Raw genomic sequence first — 25,697 nt, 5'->3', positions numbered from 1 at the left:
GTAATTTAATCTCCAATAATTATTGAAAGTTTTCTGTTAAATAACAAAACAAAAAAAAATTATACATAATCATTGAAAATACATTTATCACGAAAAATAACAAATAATTACTTAAATAAAATAATTATTATTTTTAGTATATATAATTATATAATAAATACAGATTAAGAGTTTAAAGTTATTTTCTTGAATTATTACTTGATATAAGTGGAATTAATTATTTACAATATTATTTAGAAATATTAAATTATTATTAATTTTAATATTATGTTATAATTATTTTGATACTTTTTAGAAATTTTTAAATTTATTACATAATTTCTTTATCTTAACTATTTAAAATCTAGTTATGTTAAATATTTATTTATTTAAATACTTAAATAATATGTTAAATATTTAAAATTTAAAATATTAATTATTTATTAAATTTAGTTATCCATAAAATCATAATTTATACTATTATTACATAATTTCATTATTAATTTTGTAATATATTAAGTTATTATTAATTTCAATATATGTTATAATTAATTTTCTACTTTGAAGAAATATTTTAAATTTATTACATAATTTCGTTATTTTAACTATTTAAAATCTAGTTGTGATAAATATTTTTTTATTTGAATTTTATTTATTTAAAACTATTACATATTATTAAATATTAGAAAAACATTTAAATTGATAATCCGAAAAAACATAATTTGAATTGTTAGTACATAATTTTGTGATATATTTTGTAAAAATATAAAATTATTTTTGTTTTTAATAAATATTTTAAAGTTATTATATAATTTTGTTAGAATATTTAAATAATTCTTGAATTTTTTTAATCCAAACTTTTTTAGATAGATATAGATAAGAAGTAGGAGAAAGAATAAATAGGAATTAGAGATAATTTTGGAGAAAGTGGGGGATAGAGGGAGAGGTAGTTTAGGAGAAATTTTAAGAGGAGATTATTTAGGTTATCGGGAAAATACATCTCATTGGTTGTCTTTAAAATGACATAGAATAAAAAAGTAAAAAATTCAAGAAAAGAGAAAAATTGTTGACGCTTTGTTTTAATATATATATATATATATATAAAGCTTTTGCAGTTTTTTTGCATACAGTATAAAAGTATTTTATAAAAGTTTATGCAAACAGCGCCTAAATTTTGCTACGGAAATCAACTTTTTGCAACCAAACACACTCCCTGTCCTTTTGTCGAGGGCTGCAGGCCGAGCCAATGTTCTTCCGAACTTGTCCAAGTCACAGAGTCTTTCTAGCAGCCTGGGAGCGGATCGTTCCCAAGCTCACGTTTTACAATGTAAAGTCGAAATAGAACAGGGTTCATACTTCATATGTACTACTAGTGTACAACGCCGATAATCGAGGTGCAGGCAACGGCTAAGTTCGTTACCTGAGCTGAGAATGAAGCGATTCTTCAAACCAGTTGAGAAGGATGGGTCGTTTAAGAAGCCTGCTCTTTCTCCTTCTCCAACGACTGCAGTAACAGGGGAACAGAAAGATGAGAAGGACGGAGAAAAAGCAGACGAGAGGAAAGAACCTTTGAAGTTCTTGACATGGAATGCTAACAGCTTGCTTCTTCGCGTTAAGAATAACTGGTCCGAGTTCAAGAAGTTCGTCGAAACCATCGATCCTGACGTCATTGCACTACAGGTGATTTGCTTCTCCAACGAAGTCTCTTCTTTGTTTTCGACTCCTGTTTTACTAGAAATCTATAGAGCGTGATGTGTTTCATCTGAAGTGCGTTTCTATAACCTTGGGCTTTGTACCGGAACCTAGATATTTATTGTCAGAACTCTGATGGGTTTCCCTGGCGTGAGACTTCAAAAAGGGATTTTGGATGATGGTTTGGTTTTGCGCTTGTTTTTGTTGATTGGGTTCTACCACTTGTTCGTAATTAGGAAGCCATTAGCGATATTTGACTTTAAGAGTGTTCTGAAGTCGTTTTGTTGGAAATCTAATAGCTACTGTTGAATGCGTGTCGTCTGAAGTTGGTGTTTTGTCATCCTGGGTTTTTAACTTGAATGTGGATGTTCTGGGTTATGATGGGTTCCTCTGTGTCGCCTGAAAGTGGATGCTTTTAGCCTTATCAGACGATTTCTTTCTTTCTTTCAGATGATTTCTTTTCCATTTATATAATCATTAGCTTTTCATATCCAGCATTATGCAAACAAGGTATCAGCTGAAGCTCTTAGGGTTGTGTGGAATGACTGAGAAACGGCCATTAGGATCCACTTTGCATGGGCATTTGGTGGTTTATACTCCACAAGTAGACCAGCTTCTCAATCATTCACATGGTGGTGGAGATGTTGAGACAATACTATTTGTTCCCTCTCCCACTTTGTAGCTCTCATTTACTGACTTACTGTGGTATTGATACTTCAGCTACCTGTATAAGATTGGGAAAACAGAATATATAGTCAGATGACTCAGATCTCCATACCAAGAGTCATGTCAAAGCCTAAGACCAGTTCACAAAGTCATACTTCTTCTCTTCATACTTCATAGGGCCCTCCCATAGGAAATTACTTTCCTTTTTGTTTCTCTCCAAGGTGGTTGCTATTGAAGCTAGCATAGTGAAGGGTGGAAGGTAATAAACTGGTGGATTTGAAGGAGCACTTTTAATTAGAGCTAACATAATCCTTTTTAAATAGATAATATTTCTTCCTTCCAGATTTCAGCCAAATCTCTCAATCAATGGTTCCGAAGAGCCTTTGATTTGTGACTTGCACCAAAGGGGAGGCCTAAGAAGTTAGCTGGTAATGACCTGCGTTTGCAGCCAAGACCTATAGCATATCTGAATCCATCTTTTCCACTTCAAACCAAAGCCCAACTGTTGCAACATATATACTAAAAAAAAAACTCCCGCTGGACATGACATGACTTTATGAATTCTGAAATCTATACAATCATTTGCAATCAAAGACTCAATCATAATCTGCCTTCCATTGACAAAAACACCTTGTGATTAAGATATTTGGGCCCAGCACTCCGCCATAAACATTAAACAATTAATAAGGATCTTGAATGCTTGCTTGTTAATATTGTTCATGAAACTAATGGGTCTGAAATCCTTGATCTCAATCTCGTACTGAAACTTTCATATAAATTCTATGAACGTTGAATCAGCACTATGGGATCTGCATGTGCATGAATAGCTTCCAACAGTTGCATGACATCTCCCGATCTTTTCCAATACCGTTCCAACATCTGCTACAGAAGGAAATTGAAATGCCATTTGGTTTCGGGGCTTTCTCCATTCATTCCTTGCCAAAGGGCCTCTCAATCCAGTCAAATACTTACATTCCACCATCAAGATATGAACAGAATCAATATCAATTCCATCTGGCTTAGGCCAAAATTGTGATTGGCTTGATTGTAAGTTTCTATAAAAATTAACAATTGCTAATTGTACCTCTGTTTCATCTTCCACTATTTGACTATTAACATGCAGATATTAATAGTGTTGAACTGTCGGCCTAGCACAGCCATTCTGTTGAAGTTCGTTTTCTTGTCACCTTTCAGCTATAATGCCCTAGATTTGTTTTTTTTTTAATAGGAAATCTCTTCCATATAGGCTAGGTGCTTATATAATCTAAACCTTTCTGGTTAATCAGTTTTTTTTTTCCTCTTTTTGAAACATTTGAATGTGTAAGTTATGTTAATCTTGTTCTATGTACTTACTGATTAAAAAAAAAAAAACTTTGTTCTATGTACTTAAGGCTTTTTGTTTGAGAATCTTGTTTTCTGGCTTAAGTACTTTATTGGTGAGAATTGTTCTAGTGACACATTAGGTGGGTGTTGGTAGGAAGTAAGAATGCCTGCATCTGGCTCCAAGGGTGCACCCAAAAATCCAGCAGAGCTGAAAGATGATACAAGCTCTTCACGTGAGGAAAAACAAGTATGAATTCTTTCCTTTGTTTGGTTGATATATTACATGCATAGAAGCTTCCATTTGTATTTATCTTTTTTCCTATCCTATGCTAAACGTGTAAATTATTGATAACTTTTGATTTCATTGCACATATCCAATCAAAGGTCCTCCAATACTTATAAATGTTTTGATTTTAAGATTACTGTGTTGTTATCATTAGGTGCATCTGATGCTTAATGTTTAAATGGTTTTACATGTCTGTGCCTCTGCATCCAAACTTGGAGACCATTAACTGATGTGGAGAGTAGGAACTTGTAGGTTGTAATAGTGAATAGAAATTGAAGCACTAATTTGTCCTTAAAAATTTTGGAAGAGTGCAACAATGTCATGAATATGAGAGATAGGTCTAAAGTAATTAAATAAAATAACCAAGACAATATTAGAAGAGGAGTCACTAAAGTAAGTTAAAATGCTTAACTACGCAAGAGAACAATTAAAAGATTGATTTCTCATGGATAGTTCCAATGGTATCTATAGGCAATTTGATAACTAGTTTCGCAAAAAGGTTGTTGTGCCCACTTATAACTTAGTTATGTCCATTCCGGAAAAAAAATCTGATCCTTAATCAAGTTCTAAATTTTCTCGTTAATGCAGAACGATTGTAACTAGCTATTTTGGCCTCCCTATTAGATGTGTTGACTAATTAGTGCCTAGACATTGACTATGGTCAAATAAAAGAAGAAATATATATGCTAAATTTGAGATCATCATCATCATCTAAGATTTGTCCCAACTATATGGGGTCAGCGCTACATAAATCCTGTTGCACCATGTATGTATGTTGATAAGGACTGCAAATATATAATAAAAGATATGATGCAGAACCTATTACATATGTTTCCCTGTTTTGAAAACATGGAAGATGAAGGTTGTATGGGCTCAGGGAGTACTATTCCTCATTTATGTTTTTCTATTTTTTATACTTAACCCAACTACATAATATCATAAAAACTTTGACAACCCATGTTCATAATACAATATGAATGGCTAGTTAGATCTTAGAAATAAACATAAATTACTAGTTCACTTGGTTTACAGTTTGTTGGTGCAGGCAACCATATCATAGTAATTGGCCGACTAGTGATTGATGGAGTTAGTTTGGCCCTCAACTAGCTAGTTGATCTACTGACGATTTGATGGTTTGATAACAGTAAAACTGCTTCTAGATTAATAGTGTGAAGGCTCTATTAGCTGATGGTTAATGGTCCAAGTCCTTGTTGATGAAGTCTAATACATGTTTACTCGACTTCCAAAGTTTGACCCCATTTCCACTGCAGACTTCGTCTTGTGAATATTTTGGTTCAAGCTTCAAAATTTAGCTTCCCTTGCTTTGATGTGTTGGTTCAAGTAAGGGTCGAAATTCCGCAACGTATCGGCCTGTATTGGCTGATATGTATCATATCAGTGACCCACCAATACACTACTTTTGGATAGGTTTCGCGGTTTGACCTGTTTCAGGGGCTAGACAGGCCTTAAACTGACCCCTGAACAGTTAGGAAAAAAACATAAAAAAATTGAAGCACCCAGTGATACAGACTGATATGCCCCATCTGGCTTATTGGCCTGTATCGATATTTAGAACCTTGGGTTCAAGTCCCCATACAACTTTCCAAGTTTGACTTCTTGGAAATATGTGATGTTAATGTCCATTGATTACTTGAATGCAAGTCAACATTGAGTACATATGTTGAACTTTAATGAGTCTTGATTGTGGATGTAGAACCTATGAACTATTACTGGACATTGGTGTGGCCTGTCGGGCCAAGAACTGATGCCAAATTTGGACCCAAATATTTTAGGCTGGCTGCTCTTGCATTACTAGTTTATACACATAGAATAAAAAGGGTCATTACCCAATGTTGGTTACAGCTATTTGGGGTCTTTGGAGGGTAGACTGGATACGGTCCTAACATTTGGCATTTTGTTGCACCAAGTGGCTTCTCTGAGATTCAAACCTGCATTCTCATGCTTGCCAGGTTAATATTTTACCATTGCACCAAGTAATGGCCCCTTCACCAAGAATGAGTTAGTTGAAGGGACCATTGCTTGCTGCAATGATAAAATCTTGGGCTAACAAACATGAGAATGCTGGTTCGAGTCTGAAATGGGGAACTTTGTGCAAAAAAAGGAAAAAAAAAAGCCAAATGTTAGGTCCTTATCCAGTCCACCCCTCCCAATACAGATTACTGGGACCAACATTGGGTATTGGGTAATGACTCTTTTTAGAGTAATATGCTAATTAAGAAAATGTCCATAATATAAAACTTATGAGTTTGGTGTGAAAGAAGCAAGCCAATGCAGAATGGTCACTAAAGCAAATGTGGAGGCAGAAACCATGGTACAGAAAGTAATGTTATGGTTAGTAACTTGTCAAGTTTCTGGCATGTGCAGAGGGGTTACCAATGTTTTTAAAGTTTAGCATGGTTTTAAGATCATGCCTTAATTGTTATTGATGGAATTCTCAGAGCCCTTAACTTTTTATGCTATGATGCAGTTGAAAATTGCACTTACAGTAATTCAGATAATGCAAGAAAAGAAGAAAAGAGAGAAAGGGAAAGAAAAAGAAAGAAATTTCAGCAATAGGTTGTGGAAGAAGAAAAGAAGGGAAGAGAGAAAAGAATAATTCGAACCTCTCTCTCTAGTCCCCCTTCATCACTTTTATTAATAATTCTAAGTCTGAGTACAATTACTTGGATGCCCTTAATGGGGCGGCCAGCACTAAAGAAATAATTAAAGAAAATAAAAAAAGGCACATAAGGCCCATAACTAAGAAACATAACTTTTAAATACTACTTAAAAGAAATAAAGAACACTGAGGCCCATTCGGCCCATTCTCACTACACTCCCCCTCAAGATGAGCATAGATATCAATCATGCCCAGCTTGCTTACATAATGTTGAAGCTCGCCACATGAAACACCCATCTCATTAAGGAGAGATCTAAGCCACAACAACTCAGAAACACCATGGGCCATAGCTTTATACTTTGCCTCAGTTGAAGATCTAGCAACCACTGATTGCTTTTTCCTTCTCCAAAAAACAATATTTTCGGATACCATAGCACAATATCCTAATGTGGATCTCCTGTCATCCACATTTCCTGCCCAATCAGCATTTGTATATGCTTCCACTTTTACGTGTCCATGTTTAGCAAATAATATACCCTTCCCAAGGGTTCCCTTAAGGTAGTAAAACACCCTTTCTGCAACAACCATATGTGTGTCTTTGGGAGCATGCATGAACTGGCTGATGACACTAACAACATATGAAATGTCTAGATGAGTCATACATAGATCAAGAAGTTTCCCTAGTAATCTCTGAAACACTCCCCTGTCAGCTAAAATTTCTCCATCATTAGCTGAGAGTTTATGATTCACATCAATAGAGGTGGAGGCAGGTTTAGCACCAAGTTTTTTAGTCTCAATAAGAAGGTCTAGCACATACTTCCGTTGAGAAATAAAGATACCTTCCTTGGACCTAGCAACCTCAATGCCCAGAAAATATTGCAACTCCCTTGAATCTTTAATTTCAAATTCAGAACTGAGAAACTTATTGAGAGCACTAACTTCTTTTGTATCACTGTCAGTAACCACAATATCATCTACATAAACTATAAGAAATGTCATTATAGTGCATTTTCTCTTAACAAAGAGGGTATGATCTAATTGAGCTTGAGTGTAGCCGAATTGAACAAGAGCAGCCATAAACCTGTCAAACCAAGCACGTGGAGACTGTTTTAGGCCATAAGGTGATTTCTTCAATCTACACACCTTGCCTTGCATTTCCTTGCCATATATACCAGGAGGAAGGGACATATATATCACTTTAGTGAGATTACCATTAAGGAATGCATTATTAGCATCAAATTGATACAGAGGCCAATCATAGCTCACTACTAAGGATAAAAGGACTCTGACTGAAGCCTTCTTAGCAACTGGAGAAAAGGTCTCAGTGTAATCTATCCCATATACCTGGGTATATTCCTTGGCAACAAGCCAAGCCTTATACCTCTCAATTGACCCATTTGAACGATACTTGATAGTGAAAACCCACTTGCACCCAACAGGTTCCTTCCCAGTTGGCAAGTCAACAATATCCCAAGTATTATTTTTATGAAGGGCTTCTATTTCAGTACTCATAGCCTCCCTCCAATCTGGTGTGGCTAAGGCTTCTGAAACAGACTTTGGGATGGATTGAGAGGAAATGGAAGCTAGAAAGGCATACTAGGATGGGGACAACAAGCTATAGGAAAGGTGTTTGGAAATACAATGAGCTGTACATTTCCCCTTACCTTTTCTCAAAGCAATGGGTAGTTCAAGGTCTGGAAACGAGGGTGCTAGTGGAGGAGGTGATGGACATGTCCTCTCTTTAGTAATTGAGAGCGCCTGAGACTTAACTGGAGGTGTGGGATCAACTTGTGTTTGCCTTAGCCTTTGCCGCTAGTACCACCTCTAGAGAATAGGATGAGTGGAAACAATTGGAGGACTAACAAGTGGAGGGGGAGGAGCAAGAGTGGAAGACCTCGAAGGAGAAGATCCCTCCACGGGAATGGGGGTAACTGTGGAGGGGTCGACACAAGACTCAACTGGAGTTGGTAAAGGAAGGGATGAAGAAAGCAACTCAAGAGATCTCTCCCCTTCAGAAGGATGGCTATAAAAAGGAACTGACTCTGCAAAGGTGACATCCATGGAAACAAACCAGGTGCCACTTATGGGATCAAAACAATAGTACCCTTTTTGTGTGGAGGCATAACCAAGGAAGATGCACTTCTGAGCCTTGAGGTCAAACTCGTGTCTTTTGGAACTGGGAATATGGACATAACAAGTGCAACCAAAGACTCTTAGAGGAATAGAGAAAATCTCAACATCAGGAAAGAGGACTCCAAAGAAGATTTTAACCCCAAAGCTCGAGAAGGCATGCAGTTAATAATGTTGGTAGCTATTAAACCTGTATTACCCCAAAACTTCACAGTAACATGAGTAGCAAAAAGAATGCTCCTTGCAACTTCCACGACGTGTCTGTTTTTCCTCTCTGCTACTCCATTTTATTGTGGAGTGTAGGCACAAGAACTCTGATGAATAACCCCAAACTTCTCAAGATAGGAGGTAAGGTCCTTCTCAAAATATTCCTTAGCATTGTTTGACCAACCCACTACTATGTAGTTTTCCTGCATCCACCTTTCATAAGTAGGATCATCCTCCTTCGATTTCTTCTTGCTCTTGGTAATACAACCCCATTTTCCTCTACTACACACATGTATCTTAATAGATTGAGAGCAAGCTAAATAATTGGTCCCATCTAGCTTCACAGTATTCATAACCCCAAAAAGATTCTCCATTGACCCCCCATGTCCAAACCCGGAATTTGTGGAGTATTTGGTCTCTCCAGTTTGCTCCATTGAGTAAATGGGTGCAAACGAAAATCAAATTAGGGCTTTAATAGGCTAGATTTATTGTTCTAAGCAAAGAACAACCTTTCAACCCCCCAAAATTAGGGTTTCACAGGGTCCTGCGGGATGGGGAGAAAGAGAGAAACTTCAACTGCCCCTTCCAGAGGTTCTAGAATTCAATCAAACCAGAAGTGCCCCTAATAGAAATTAAAAGGTTTGCCTCTGATCCCCAAGTGCCTAGTTCAAATTATCCCTACGACTATGATTTCTAACAAGGTTTCTCTAGTTATCTAGGGTTTTCGAGAAAAGTCTCCAAGAACCTGCCCTGGTCTTCAACTAAGGATGAAAAACCTCCACAAAACTCTACAAAAACCTTCCTAAGTGGGCTGCATGAGTGGCTGATTGATCAATTGATTAGTTCTCCATACACACTATGTATGGGCAAAGAAAGGAGAAAAAAGTTGAAAGTGAGAACCCGCTCTGATACCAAGTTGAAAATAATACTTATAGTAATTCGGATAATGCAAGAAAAGAAGAAAAGAGAGAAAGAGAAAGAAGAAGTAAGAAGTTTCAGCAGTAGGTTGTGGAAGAAGAAAAGAAGGGAAGAGAGAAAAGAATAATTCAAACCTCTCTCTCTAGCCCCCTTTCATCACTTTTATTAATAATTCTGAGTACAATTACTTGAATGCCCTTAATGGGGTGGCCGGTACTAAAGAAATAATTAAAAAAAATAAAAGCAGGCCCATAACTAAGAAACATAACTTTTAATTACTACTTAAAAGAAATAAAGAACACTAAGGCCCATTTGGCCCATTCTCACTATAGATGCTAAATAACATAAATAATAGGCTCTAAGTTTAGTTGTATTCTCATATCCATTCTTAATGCTTTAATTCTAATTTAACAATATTTGTTGGTTTTTTGTCATGCCAAATTTATTTCATTGATATGTAAACAAGTTGAATAAAACTGCAATTGTTAAACCAATCTTTTCTTTTTTAAACATGCTTTTAAGGAAATTGATGTCATATCAAAGCAAATAAATTCTAGCTTCAGCTGGGTGAGAAGAACTGCTAATGGGGTTGCTGATGTTCTAGCTAACAGGGATCTGACAGACCTAACTTGTTCTGGGCAAAATTGTAAGCTTGCGACTAAGGGTGTTGGAATTCTCCAACAGTTTGTATTGTGCTTTTTAATTTATAAATAAAATCCTTTTTTTTTCTGATAAAAAACCTTTTTTTTTGACAAAAGGTAACTACTATTTTGACTGCCTAAGAATTTTATCTGGGTCTCTCTCTGCTGTATCCAATGCTTTCATTATTTTGAACCTTGAGTCTTGATTTCCTCAAAGCCTTATGTTAAGATTTTTCTCAGGAAGGATGCATTACTTCTTTGCCTTCCTAGTTTCTATCAGATGGCTACCTCAAAAGGATTATAACGTAGTGTTGCTAAGTAATTATAAGTATTTATCAGCTGATTGGTCTTTTCACCTGCATTGAAGGCACGCCAACGTCCTACCTTGATGAAAGACTCATTTTTTGTTGGAAACCAAAAGAAACCTTGTAACAGCACACCTTTCTCTGCTAATAATAACTTGAAGGCTGAATGCTTTCCCTGCAAAATATTTGTGGAGCTTCCTATTCCAATGTAGGTCACTTTGATGTGGACCGCCATTCTATGCAAAACTTTGACTGTTGAGCACCAAGTATCTAGAGGGAAACTTCTTACTGTAATTTGTTTCACTTACAAAGCAAGAAAGATTGAAAGAAATCAGTTAATAATCTTCTTGTTCATTGTAATTCTACACATGAAAAAGCCGGTTGACTCGGGCTTTTAGTTTAAAACTACAGTCCTGATTATGGATGTTGTTGCCTTTTGCTTTCTGTTGGTAGACTTGGGTGGAGTGAGATATCCATTTATTGAGAAGATTGTAGGCAAATAATATCACTATTATGTTGATCAATAACTACCATCACTACTATATTTTTGGTCATTGATCTTAGAGGAGTTCAATAGATTTTCTCTAAAAAAATTTTACTTCTCTATTTTATTTCTTAATTCAGATGCAATGATCTTGGGGCCCTCTTGAACTTTGATATGCAATGTGATCTATCCATCTATTAACAAGATTTAGGGGACAAGGAAACAAACATTGGAGTCTGAACATGGACATATCATGGAAACTAATAAAATAAAGTCAGAAATGACAAATATGGATTTTAATTCTATGAGGAAATTGTCACATGAGAAGCCATTTTTCTGTTACCAGATTGGGATCTCTTTAACTCCCATCTCCATCTGTCTTTGGGTATATCCTATGAAAACAACCAGTGGTTAAAAGCAATGGGTTAGGAGACTCTCTTTGAGTCGTAAACTCAATAAGTAAAACATCCTATCATGTAACACTAGAGAATCTCCCAATACAACTCTAGAAATAAAATAAACAATCAACTTTGTTTTATTGATTTTTGGTCTTTCATGACACCCTAACCCAGGCTTTAACAAGGCTAAACCAATAGAGCAATATAAAAACAATCAACAGAAAAAAAAACCATGCCAAGAGAAAATCTGTCCAATACACTCTGATCTCCGAAACCCTCTGAGAATTGTCCAGTGCAATGTCTACAAGCTTCAAGGGTTTATTTGGTACTTTCTTGCAATATTCTAAAGGTCTAACAACCTCAAGTTTTATTGAGGAATGCTGAGATCGTTTTGCAATTGAGTCTGTATATCCATGGTTCTTTGCAGCACAGTTCTAGCACTTGACCTGTTCATGGACTGGGCTCAGTTTGAGCTTTTGCAAAAATTTGAATGGTATGGGTCTGGTCCGAAGCAGTGTAAAATGTTCATGGGCTGATGCTAGTGACACTCTTGGGTCAGCACAGATGTCTCAGAGGCAGAGAGGGTTGTTGTTCCCCAGGTGGCACAAGGAAACCCAACCTACGAGGTTGAGTCAGAGGCACCATCTGGACATTTTTGTGCTGAGGTCGTCTCTGATCAACAGGTGGAAGCATTAATGGTCTTTGGGAGGACGTTGTGTGTCTCATTCCCAAACAGAGAGGTACATGTGTGTGAGTTTCTGAATTCCAGTTCGTCTGCCCACCAAGAGCTTGTTCCAACTGGGAGAAGGAGCATTTGGGTGATCTTTGTGTTTTGGGCTGGTTAGGGGTAGGGGCCGGGCCTTTTTGGGTTTTTTGCTTTGGTTTCTGTTTTGTGGGTCTTTAAGGTGGGAGCAGTATCTAGGTTTGTGGGCGGATTTGGCTTCCACTGTATTTGGGGAGCCAACAGAATATTCTCTCTTTTCTTTTAATTTAGTTTTACCTTACCTCTTTCAAAGAAAAATGTTTATGGGCCAAGCCTGAAGCCCGGCCTGTGAACAGGCCTGCACATGACTCTTGGAAATTAAGCAAGTCCCCCAAAATCCTGAACTGAATGCTAATGTTATTTCTATGGCAGCAAAATGATATTTAGAATTGTTTAAATTGCAATATAGGAATCCTTTTTTTCATCATTGTTCACCCCATTGGTTGTACAATTGATTGATAATTTCTGGAAAGAAACAATATTATATGCCTAATTTCATATAATGTCTTTAATTCGAAGTTGTGGTATGCCACCTACTGATGGTGTCCAATTGTTATTTCTCAAAATTTATGCAGATATTAATGCGTGCAATTTCAAATGCACCCTTTGGGAACTATCGTGTTTGGTGGTCTCTTGCAGACTCAAAGTATGCAGGCACTGTTTTATTTGTAAAGAAGTGCTTTAAACCAAAAAATATCTTCTTCTCTCTTGACCGAACAGGTAAATGTGCATTTTTTGTTGAAGATCCAGAGATTTTTATGTACAAAGTGTGCCAAGAACTCCCTCTTTTAAATTTAAACCAGCACCAGACACCTAACCCACAATCCAGAGGAATTTGACTACATATAAGTCCCCAAAATAGTGTTCTTCTATTGACCCCTTACTTCACTAGTGCATCAGCGAGGCTGTTAACTGATCTATGGACCCATGTGAAATTGCGAATTCTGCTCTCACTTCTATAACTAGCTGATCTTTGAAATTTAAATTCCAACTTTATAGAGCAACCTATGTACTTTTATTAGAGGAACAAAAAGGTTGATGCATAATAGGCCAGCAGTTCAAAATTTTACAGCAAATACAGGCTTATCCCATGTGGTCAGAAACATCAACAGGTAACAGGTTATAACTATACTGTTATACCTTGAAAAGACAAGATATTTCACTTATAGTGCCTTTTGATGATAGTTTTTTTTTTTTTTTTTGATAATTAAGCATTTATTAAGGAAGGGGGAGTTTCCACCCTTACCAGAGCAAAAGGCAAGACGCACAAAAGTGCAAAAGGGGAGTGGTTCAGAAAATAATCTTTCACAGTCCTCTCTAAGATGATACGAAGAACACCTTTTGCAAATTCCTTCCTAATTGAGGCCTATGATACAGCAGCATGTTCATCCTCCATATGACACCCTCAATATAAGTTTCCTTGCCTTGGAAGATTGTATGATTTCTCTCTTTCCATAAAATCCAGCAACTTTTGGATGTTAGTTATTAATAACCCCTTGATCTATACATTGGAAATCTAGGTCAATTGAGATGCCTATTATCAGTTTGCTTAATATTTGGTAATTGTCTTGGAAGATTTTTTTTTTTTCTTTTGAGCAAAGGTAAAGTATAATTGTATTGATGTAAAAGGTCCTTTGTACAATAAGAAGCTGTACACACCAAAACAGAAGGACCTCAAAGGCCATCCTCAAAAAATTACAATCAGAAGCAACCTCTTTAAATTCAGTATGTATAGACAACCAACTTCTAACACAATCTAAAGCCAAATTGATGGCTTTAGCTTCAGTAGAGGTTTTAAGATCAAAGACCCCGCTGTTCCTTTCTGTCCAAACTGCCCACATAATTGCTAAGGGAATAGAAGACCAGTAAATCTTTCCTTTCTTAGTCATCCCTTTGATCTGCCAAGTCTCTGGGCAGGCTTTAATTGAAGCTGGCATACACCAGCTTAACGTCAGACTACTTAAGAAGTGGCTCCAGATCTGTGAGGCAAAGTTGCAATGTAAAAACAGATGGTTTACTGATTCTGTATCCCCACCACAGAAGCTACACCTCAGGTCACTGCAGTTAAAACCTTTTCTAACCAACATCTCTTTGGTGAGACATTTCTCTAATGCTGCCCCCCATACAGAAAACTTTACTTTCGAGGGAGCCACTGTTCCCCAAATGACCCGGCTTGGGAAGAGGGATTCAAAACCTCCTCTTATGACGCTGTAGAAGGATTTAACTGAAAACTCCCCATTTCTGTTCCCTTTCCACACTAGAGAATCCTCGGATTGCAGATTCAAAACCCGAGACTGAAGCAAAACCAGGAGATTCCCCACCTGCTGAATCTCTCAATCATTGAAGTCCCTTCTAACGGCTGAGCCTAGCAAATAGCATTATCCCTTATCACAAATGTATCCGCTACCAAGGCTTCTTTATCTTCAGCGAAACTGAACAGGATGGGAAACATATCCTTAAGGGAATTCTCCCCAGTCCAGGCATCCAACCAAGACCTAATCCTTCTTCTATTCCCAACTTTAAATCCAACTTCCCTTCTGAAAAGGTTTGAAGCTTTGCATATTCCTCTCATCAGACTGCATCCATAGGTCGACATGGGTGGACCACTACCCCAACCACTTTCATCCAGCCCATATTTTTCTGCTATTACTTTCCTCCAGAGGTTGTCAGGTTCAGCAGCAAACCTCCATAGCCAACTTCCTAGCAGAGCTAGGTTGAAAGATTTTAATCTCCTTAACCCCAACCCCCCTTGAGATAGGGGTTTACAAGTCTTCCCCAGTTTACGAGATGATATTTGTGTGAATCCTTCCAGCCCACCCACAAAAAATCTTTCATCTTTTTTTTTTTTCTAAAACCTCTACCACTTCCGAGGGTATAGGAAAAAGGGTCATGAAATACATTGGCAAACTTGCTAGGGCACTCTCGATGAGTGTTACCTTTCCACTTTTGGAGAGATACCTTGCTTTCCAAGTGGCCATTTTTCTGATCCATTCTTTCTATAATTGGATTCCAAATGGTTTTTGAATTGCATTTGGCTCCCAATGGCAACCCCAAATAATTTGCTGGCAGCTGACCAGCCTTGCAGCCCAACAAGTCTGCCAGACCCTGGATGTTAGAGATATCACCCACAACTATCATCTCACTTTTTGCTGGATTTACTTTCAGTCCTGATATAATCTCAAACCAGAAAAGAATGTACTTCAAATTCGTAACTTGCTCCTCCGAATCCTTACAAAAGAAGAGTGTGTCATCAGCATATTGCAGATTGAAATAGCAGTCCCATTAGGCTTCACCTGGAAGCCTTCTATCAGCTCCCTCTCCACAGTTCTATCCACTAACTTGCTTAAACCTTTCATTACTATTAGAAAGAGAAGAGGAGACAAAGGGTCCCCTTGCCCCAAACCTCTAGAACTGCTAAAATTTCCTCTAGCTGTCCCATTTACAAGCACTGAGAATCTTGGGGTCGATTAGCAAACTTTCATCCAACTTCTCCACTTAGAGCCAAAGTGCATTCTTTTCAACAAATAATCCAAGAAAGACCAGTTAACATGGTATAAGCTTTCTCTAAGTCAATTTTGCAGATAAGCCCACTTTCTCCACCTCTTAGTCTTGAGTCTAATAGTTCATTAGCTATGAGAACTACATCATGAATGTGCTTGTTGTGGACTAACGGCCCTTGGTAGTTAGAGATTAAAGAATCCATTACCTTCCTTAATCTGGTGGCCAGAATTTTAAATAGGATCTTGTACACTTCCAACCAAGCTGATTGGCCTGAAATCTTTCAGCTCATTAGCTCCTTTCTTTTTGAGGATAAGGGAGATAAAAGTAGCATTTAAGCTTTTCTCGAGTGCTGCAGAATTGTGGAATTTCTCCAAAAGCCTTAGTGAATCAGCTTTAAAGAGGTCCCAGAACTTCTTAAGAAAACAGCATTGTCAAACCATCCGGGCCTGGCATCTTCTCCCCTTCCATTTCTTCTATAACCTTCTTTACCTCTTCTTCTGTGAAGGGTTTTTTCAGTTCTGAAACCTGCTGCTCAGACAAACAGTCAAAGATCAAACCATCCAGCTTTGGTCTTCTCTTGCAAGGTTCCTTGAACAAACCTTTATAGAAATTAACAAAAGCATCTGCTATGTCTTCCTCATTATGCACTACCCTTCCTTCCAAATCCAACTTTTGAATGCAATTAACTCTCTTTCTTGCATTGGCCACCTTGTGGAAAAAAGCAGTATTATCAATACTAGATCAAGTATCGGATTTTCTTTTTGGTAATTACTTTTCCTTTCTATATACTCATGAAGTCCTGTATTTTTCTTTTTTCTATAAAAAACGTGGAACTTTATTGAAGCAAATGATTAAAAGAGAGTATAAGGTTAAAAAAAAAAGTCCTCTATGGACTAAAATACTGACCTTTTGTTGAAGGCAGGGTAAATGGTCAAAGCAATCAACAGAATACAAAAACCAAAACTAGAACTCCATACAACTAAGCTCTGTCCAGATCTGCTTTATCTAGACTATCATCTATAGATATCTCTGATCTTCAGACACAGCTAAATGGATGTTCACCAGAGGATTTCAGTTCTCTTAAAAAGAGATTAGAGAGAAAGAACTTGGACAATTCTGTCTATATAGCTTTCTTCCAAAGCATTTCCATTTACTTCAGGACAAATATATTTACTTGTTATTTCTAATGCATCTCATTATGAATTTCACAAAACAATGACTTTTCCATATTAGATTTTCTTGAGAATATTGTTGCTAGGCTTTCTTTTGTATTTGCCTATTATCAAGGACAAGAAATGTTAGTCAATTCATATATTTTGCTCTGTTGGTAGTTTCAAAGCATGAACCAGATGGCCGGGTTATCTTGGCTGAATTTGAATCTTTCCGCTTACTGAATACATATGCACCAAATAATGGTTGGAAAGAGGAAGAGACCTCATTTCAGAGGAGAAGAAAATGGGATAAAAGAATGTTAGAGTTTGTTCTGCAATCTTCAGATAAGCCGTTAATTTGGTGTGGAGACCTGAATGTTAGGTAACTGCATTCTGTTTTGTTGCAGTTGTTTCTTCTTTTAAATTCTAGATGTATTTCTTCTCAGGTATGTATTTGTGCATTCATTGCTTATCTAAAGTTATGCTTCTTAGATACAAAAGATGTCAATGAAAAGTTACCATATGCTGAAATTAAACTAGGGATATTTTACCTAGATCAAAACTCAAGTATTCCCTCCATCATATTGTACTCTGAAGGAAAAAACAGTTGTATTAACTTTTGATAAAGAATTGTGTGCAATCATTATATGCCAAACATCACTGACATTGGGGTGGCCCTGCTACCTACCCCTATTTACAACTGTTTAGTATTTACAAAATTCTTGCTTTACATTACATGCTTCCCCGGGATGCCACCTCTAAAAATTGTTTGTTTCTGATTGCTCCCTGTCTTACAAAGGTATCAGCATGCCATTGGTTGACCCCTAAGTCCATCTAATGGTAGCCTTTAACTCTCTAGCCAACTGTTTTATCTTTAAACTGCAACAATGCAACAAATTTCACTGCTCAGAAGTTACACTGCACAAAAAGTTCCCACTTCATGTTGACTAATTGTAGTTAAGGCAGCAAGGTGTTGCCTAGGTGACAAAATTAAAAGACATCAATATAAAACTATAATCTATTAAGTATTTAAGTAGGAACCTAGACTTCCCAAAAACATATGAGAACTGAAATTTTGTTCTAGTTTGGTCCCATGTCCAAATTCTAAAATCCAACTCCACCAGCAACTGGGAGTTCTCTTGAATCTTTTGCAGCAAAGAAGCCAAAGAGTAAATCTCCTGATCTTTAAGATTGTGCCTAAATTTTGGGTTCCAAATCATTCTGTCATGACCCTCCTCATAGCATTCCTTTATCAAGGCTTTTCTTTTTTCAGCAGCACTAGAGAGGGATACAAGTGGCCAGTCGTCACAGCAAACATCATACTGAAATCTAATTTTAAGAGCCATCACCTACAAAAAGGCCTTTTGATGAAGGAAGGGCATATTTTTTAAATGCCTCCTCAAATTGCACACCCAAGTACATGCTACTTCTCACATGACCCTATGCAATTTTATTGGCCGTTGACACTTAATTCACCATAATAAGCTGACCCCATGTAGTTGGGACAAGGCTTAGTTGAGTTGAGTATGCTTCACCATTATAATTTTCCTTCATAATGAGTCTGTCAATTCACTAAACCTCCACCATCATTTACCTAATTTATCCATTTGTACCATTATTTTTTATTCATAGTATGCTTGGGCTTTCTTGTGTAAAATTCTCATAACCCATCTGCATATTTTCACAGCCATCAAGAGATTGATGTGAGTCATCCAGATTTCTTCAGCAACGCAAAGCAAAATGGTTATATTCCTCCAAACAAAGAGGTGTGCACATTTCTTGTATAAGCTTGCCTTAGCACAACCTAACATATTTTCTATAAATTCATATCCAACATTTCTGTCAACTTTCCAGTTAACAAGAAACTACTAATGGTGCTCTTCTAAAATGCTGGCGAGATCCTGTAATTTCTGATATAGTTTAAATAAGTAGATTATTTTTTTTTTGCCATTTCAATTTTGCTATTATAATGAATCGTTCTACATTTTCTATGTAATGTGATCCAGGAGATGGAAGTTTGTTCATTAAACCTTGTTATTTTGTCCAGCTTCAAAAAATTAGGTGAAGCAAAAACAAAAGAAAAATAAATAAGAACGAAGTAAAATCTAGAGTACAAGAATTTGCTTATTCAGTTGCATGTTAGAGGATACTAGAATCACCATTCTTGACTTGCTATAAGATTGTGAAAGGAAGCTGTTTTACATTTTAAGCACAATGATTTCCTCAGCTTGCAGCTTCCTAGTTACAGTCTTCAAACCATAAAAATGGAAAAAGAATTCAGTTCCCATAATGTTATGTAGGATCGTCAAACATACCTTTATTTGTTTCCATATTTCTTTTTAACAGCTGCAAATAAGCTTCCAAAACTAATGTTCAACCAAGAGTTTTATTGTTTTCCATCTGATTATTAAATTTTAATTTTAGAGCAAACCTGATAAAATAACCATGGCAATACATGATTGTAGTACTGGGTTACAAAATGTACTTAAGCACAGATAAGGTGAATTGGCAGTAATTATAGTAGTATGTTCTGGAGGTTAATTATATAAGATTTTCTTTTGGTAAGGAGGTTTTTGGAAGTAATTGCTACATCATAATGGTTCTGTTAGTTGGTGACTAAGCAGTATATATTTGATAGAAGTTAGGGTTGGAACATGCTAAGTTATTTATTAATGCTCTTGCAGTAAATGGTTCACCCTTAAGTAGCATGTTTATGTTATTACTTTCTATGTTATATCACTATTGTAAATGTAATGGAGTTCACGTAGAATAGTTGTTGGCATATTAGGGGTTATAGCAAAAAAGGCAGTCTCTTATGGGACTCCTTTTGCCAATGTTGGAGTTTATGGAAAGAATAAAAGGTAGCTATTGTAAAGTACAGATAGTGCTTGGAGAAAATGGGCTTACATTTTTCTCTGGCCTCAACTTTACAAATTTCAAAGCTCTAGTTTTTTCCAATTTTTGTACTGTGTACCAGATACAACATGGCTGGACATGGTACCAGATACATAGCTTTTGTAATGATTTGGAAAACATAATTTTTGGCTCATAATGGAGGTGGGACTTCGTAGATTCTGTGCATGAGCTGAAAGTATATCCTTGCATATTTTTGTATAGGGGGTTTACCTCCACCATACTTTTTGAATGTAATACAAATACTACTGTCAAGGTGGGGGAGGTCTGGCTGATAAAAAAAAAAGGTGGAGGAGGTCTTCAGAACCTTTCCAGGCATTCATTTGCCTGAAAGGAATTGTGATCTTTCATCATTCATGGAACTATGTTTATCATGTGCACCATATCCCATACTTCTCAGATGTAAAATCACAATAACTAAAAAGGGGTCTTTGGCTCTAATTTGTTGGTGTAGGACTCTGGGCAGCCTGGATTTACCTTGGCAGAAAGGAGGCGTTTTGGAAACATACTATCAAAGTGTGTAACCTCTTCTTTGTATTAGCGTTATTACTTCTATTGTTGTCACGTTAACAAGAGGCAGTATGCCATTGCAACTGGTGGGGCTTAGGTGGATTTTTTTGCTTTATCAGTAAAAGGAACTTTATTAATGAAGAAGTGAGAGATAAGTACTCTTTATGCATTATTAATCCCAATTCATGCAGCTTATAGGAACAAGTTATCAGCATAGCCATCCTAAGGGGTTTGTCCAATCAATGCCAACAAGGCTTCTGCATGACCATCTGGCACTTTTTCTCTTTACTTATTTAGTTGTTAAAACTAAGGCTATGTTTGGATTGCAGGAGTGGATTTGGATTTGAATTCCATTCTCACTCTCTGCATATGTTGAAATGACTACTGCCTTCATGTTGTTTTAAATTATTATAAAATAAATTTGAAGTCTAGAAGTCTGCATTTTGCCTAATTCTACTCCACCATAAGATGGACCTGAAGTACAGAAATTGGTGGTTATCAGACATGACAACTAAAGTTTCATGATTCCATCACCAAATCCAAATACACCCTGATCTAAAAACAATATAAAGTTGTTAGGCTTCTATTCTTTGTTTACTACTATTATAAAAATTCAAGATGCCAGGGTTTTGTTCTTTTTTCTTAGGAGCCACTTGATAATAGCTGAAGTGGCTTAACTGAATGACTTATCATTTTGTCTTTAGTGGATAAAATAATTAAATAATAAAACATTTGAGGGTATAGTATTCAACCCAACTTCATCTTGAACTATTACAGATTTCACAACCTTCTTAGTAACTTCTTCAATAAAAGATAAAGCGACAAGCCATTCAGTTCAGCCACTTCAGGTGTTATTAAACAGTCCCTTAGTCCTAAATTACGTATTAGCACTGTTTCTGGATTATGTTTCAGGGGAAAGCTGGTAGATGCATATAGATTCCTACACAAGGAAAAAGATATGGAGCGAGGGTTCTCGTGGTCCGGAAATCCTGTTGGAAAGTAAGCAACATCACAACACTTTTAAATCTGATTACATGTTTCTTTTATTTCTTGGATTGACAACTTTTTCTTGTAAAGAAGATCTAAAGTGGTTGCAATGTAGATTATTTTTGGCTTGATAGCAGAAATGCAGAATGCGGTGTAAGTGGTCAACAAACAACTATTTTTGGCCCAAAAGTCAATGGGTCCACCTAGGAAATCTTACAAGAGGAACTTTGTTGGAATATCATGAATGGATTGAAATGGTCCAAGAAAAGGGGGAGGGGAATCAATGTGATCTCTTAGGTTGTTTGTTGGATGTTAGATCCCGTGATACTGCATTTATAACACATCAACTTCCATGGTAGAGCACAACATGCCATCCCACAGGCAGAAGTTACCATGTGTTTCTACATTAAATATAAAATCCACTCTATATTTATTTGTATTGAAAAGTGCAAGAAGGTCCCTTTTATTTTAATGTAATTGAGGCTTTTCAGTCCAAGCTATATATGTATTTGTATTTCTTGATAGGTCACAATTGGCGGGACAAGATTCATATAGCCAACCCCAAATAGTTGGGTTCTTGGGATTATGCTGAATTGAGTTGAGCTGTAGGTTGAGTTCTTAGCAAAACTCTGAGCAGTCTTCTGAACTTAGTAATCTAGTTATTTTCTGATGATAAGTGTGTTCTCACCATGACTGTTTTCCAAGTAAGGTTGTTTCATCCATCACAAGTCCTTCGTCTTAATCAAAGACGAGGTTTTTCTGAATCCGGCAAAATGTTTCATTTCTCACACGTTTTTCTGGTATAACTTCCAAATGAGTTCTGGTTGCAGGAAAGTTGACTCCCATAGTCCCACTAAACCTCTCATACTGAGATGTGTATCTTTCTTAATTTCTCTATCACATTTTCTTTTTTTAATATTATTAATTAAGGAAACTGTTCAATTCAAGGATGTTTTCTGATAATGCAGGGAAGGTTCATTTGCTAAGGGCATTTTTTGACAATTTAAACAACCACTTTTGCTAATAACTAAAACTTCTATTGGAGAGGCAAATTTCCTCGGCATAAAAATCTGTTTGGACTTTGGATTAGACACTTCTTTTTCTATATTTGGACCTTTTCCTTTAACAAGTGGGCCCTTATCTCTTTTTTTTTAGGAAAAAAGAAACTTCCCTGATAATTTGTCACTGATGAGAATGAGTGATTTTGTTACAGGTACCGAGGGAAAAGGATGAGGATAGACTACTTTATAGTTTCTGAGAAACTCAAAGATAGGATTGTTTCATGTGAGATGCATGGACAAGGCATTGAATTGCAAGGTACAATCTCATTGTATTCTTTGTTATGACAAATAAGACCACCAAAAAAAAAAGATGTCCTATCACAACCTCTGTGGTAGGCCAATGTAGACCTCCCTTTCATCAGGTGTTGGCAGCACCATCTTTGATTGTTAGTCAGGGTGCCAATTTAATTTACTTATTAGGTTGACAATACTACATTAAGTAGACTTATTGTGATGAATCTTTATCTATCCCAAAGTTTTTGTGCTATATCTTGATTCCTTATCTTCGTGTTGTTAATCATATGTATTTAGACCCTCTCTTACCTCTTGGCTCTTGGTGATTTTTCCTCAATAATGTTTTTGACAACTGTTGATATAGAATCCCGAACTTACTGGTTCTCTGCTTATGCCAGCAAATTGTGGCAACATTTAGCCTTTCATATCTGCTTATGCCAGCAATACAGTTTGCTTGGTTATATTAGCATGGTTCAAGTACCAGATCTCATCAATTCCTTGGTTCATTGTGAATATGATATTTTGGTTATGGTCCATAAATTGAGCAGAAATATTAATCCAATGGCGGATGAAGGCATTGTGGGCATAATAATGTTCTATGATATCAATCACTTCAGGTTACCTGCATACTTGTTAATTTTTCCACCGTCTTAGGTCAATCTTTTTTTTTCTTCTATCTACAGGATTCTATGGGAGTGATCATTGCCCTGTTTCCCTTGAGCTTGCGCCAAGTATTGATTCAAACAAATGCTAATTTTACTCAAGCCTTTCTGTGACATTTGAAGCTGCCATGCCCCTATGTTATATATGGCTGCAGATCATTTTCTCATGGATTACTATAGAATTGTCATACTATGATAGGGGCCTTGTTAAATCAAAATGATTGTTTATTTTCTTAATCATCCCCAAAGATGTATATGCCTTTTGTTTAATTGCAGGTGTACTGAAATGACATTGTGAAATAACTGCAAATTATAAACACGAACTGACACAAAAGCAAAACCTGTTTGTATTCGGGGTCTAATCCAATAGGTTATAAGTTGGTTTTATCATTGTCATTTCTCACCAGGATGAAGTGTCAGGTTCAGACTGATCCTGGCCCAGCCGAAATAGTTACCAGATTCTGTGTAATTTTCTGTGTATGTGGGGAGGAAGGGGTTGGGTTGATTGAGGATGCCACTATTCTTAATTAAAATCTTTGAATAGTTACCACCAGTCTTCCTCTGTGCAGCCTGCAAATTACAAAATGACAGACTGACCTCGCTCTGGGACCAACTTTAATAAGGTAGTGAGGGAAAATGGCCCCCAATATCATTGGACTTGGAGGCCAAAATCTGTTTACGACCACTGTGGGGATCCGAAATGGGTAGCTTAAAATTCTACTGAAGATTAATTAAATGGGTAGATTAAAATTCTACTGAAGATTAATTCGTAAGAGCCCTTAATGGGAGTGATGCTGATCGGGATGTTTTAGGACAACTTGCATTTGATCACTTTTGACGTTCAAGTCAAGAAAGGGCCCTATTAAATATTAATATCTAAATCCTGATGGGTTAAATATTATGGTGTAAAAAATCCAAATAATGTTTAGTGTCGGTGGGCAAATTTATAAAATTAATGGGATGGCTTATACTAGAATTTTAGTTTTAGCAGATATCAAGAGATAGATAGATAGATATGACTAATTTAATTTAAGCCATCTTAAAAACCCCCAAAACACCATCAAATAAAAACAAAACAAAAAAAACAAAAAAGTAGCCTCTAATCACCTGTACAAGCTCACTAATTAATTGCTTTTTTTGGTAATAGCACTAATTAATTCCATATACCTTACTCCTATACATTTATTATAATCGTTAGATTCCAACCCACACTCTAATCATTAGATCTCTCTCTCTCTCTCGTGAGGACCGAGGATGGGATGATAAATAAAGAAACCTCCAAGCTCCTGTCCTGTTTCACCCTTTTTGAGTGGAAAAAAATCGACCCAAAAAGTTTATTGAATGGGTGTAGGAGTGTTGTGGACTGTGAGATTGGACACAACCGATCCAAGAGAAATCTCTTTCTGATTCCTCCACGTAGCAGACTTACCCCATTACCAATGTCGAATATATAAATGGATTAATAAAAAAAAAGTCAAATATAATGGGAAAATGGGATAGATGTAGTATTCAACAGATATAAGAGCAACTTTGGAGAATATGATACCGTTAGAGATAGAATATTAGATTGGGATGGCCCCCCACTGTACCTTACCAGTTAGAAATGACCCACTAAATGGTAGGCTGAATTATTGCTACTGAAAAAATAAATAAATAAATACCCCATCCATGATCCATCAGGCCATCACCTTCCTTTTTTTTTTCTTTTTTAATCCTTCACCTTATCATTGATCTTCTTTTAGATTTCTACTTCAATCACTTTTGTTGCCACAACGATTCACTTCCAGTAATCACTTACCAGTTAGCTGCCTGATAGGTGATAGCTCCAATTGATATTGCACCTTTTTTTTTTTTGTTTTTCATGTAAATAAAACTGTGAAAAAATAGAAGAGGGAAAAAATAAGTTTGGAAAATGGAAAAGGTCAACTGGAGGTGGGGGTAGGTACATAAATAGATATAGACGTATCAATACAGTCAAAAGAGGAGGGAGCAGATTAGCACCTCTACCCGTATCCATAATTCAAGGCATGTGGTCGATTTTTTCAGTGTCAATCACACTCCCAGTTGAGTTTTGAGGCACATTCGCACCACTAACATTTGTGCCATTTTCTTGAGGCTCTCGATATAATATAAATACATACCATCGGTTATGCTTTTCTATTTCCATTATTAGTGTGTTTGTGTTTGATTAAGAGCTATAACAGAATAACAACCATAATTTTCTCTCTCTCTCTCTCAATAGTGAGTATTGTCCTTGTGGAATCAA

General features: G+C 36.5%; 1 protein-coding gene across 1 annotated transcript; it reads left to right on the top strand.

Annotated features, from left to right (window-relative positions):
• The first annotated feature begins 1,141 nt into the window (after window positions 1-1,141).
• On the top strand, window positions 1,142-23,821 carry LOC148853662 (DNAse I-like superfamily protein). Its single transcript, XM_088985721.1, has 9 exons — window positions 1,142-1,659; window positions 3,815-3,907; window positions 12,988-13,132; window positions 17,245-17,446; window positions 18,752-18,830; window positions 20,432-20,493; window positions 21,400-21,486; window positions 22,688-22,791; window positions 23,453-23,821. Exons 1-9 carry the CDS (start codon window positions 1,411-1,413, stop codon window positions 23,521-23,523), a joined length of 1,092 nt encoding a protein of 363 aa, XP_088841847.1. The 5' UTR covers window positions 1,142-1,410; the 3' UTR covers window positions 23,524-23,821.
• The last annotated feature ends 1,876 nt before the right edge of the window (window positions 23,822-25,697 follow it).

Source organism: Nelumbo lutea, chromosome 4, assembly GCF_056320005.1.
Source record: "Nelumbo lutea isolate HS-2025 chromosome 4, American lotus-T2T, whole genome shotgun sequence".
In the NCBI taxonomy this organism is placed as follows: Eukaryota; Viridiplantae; Streptophyta; class Magnoliopsida; order Proteales; family Nelumbonaceae; genus Nelumbo; species Nelumbo lutea.
Note: the sequence above shows the minus strand (reverse complement) of the source record. Positions and strands in the feature narration are given on the sequence as shown.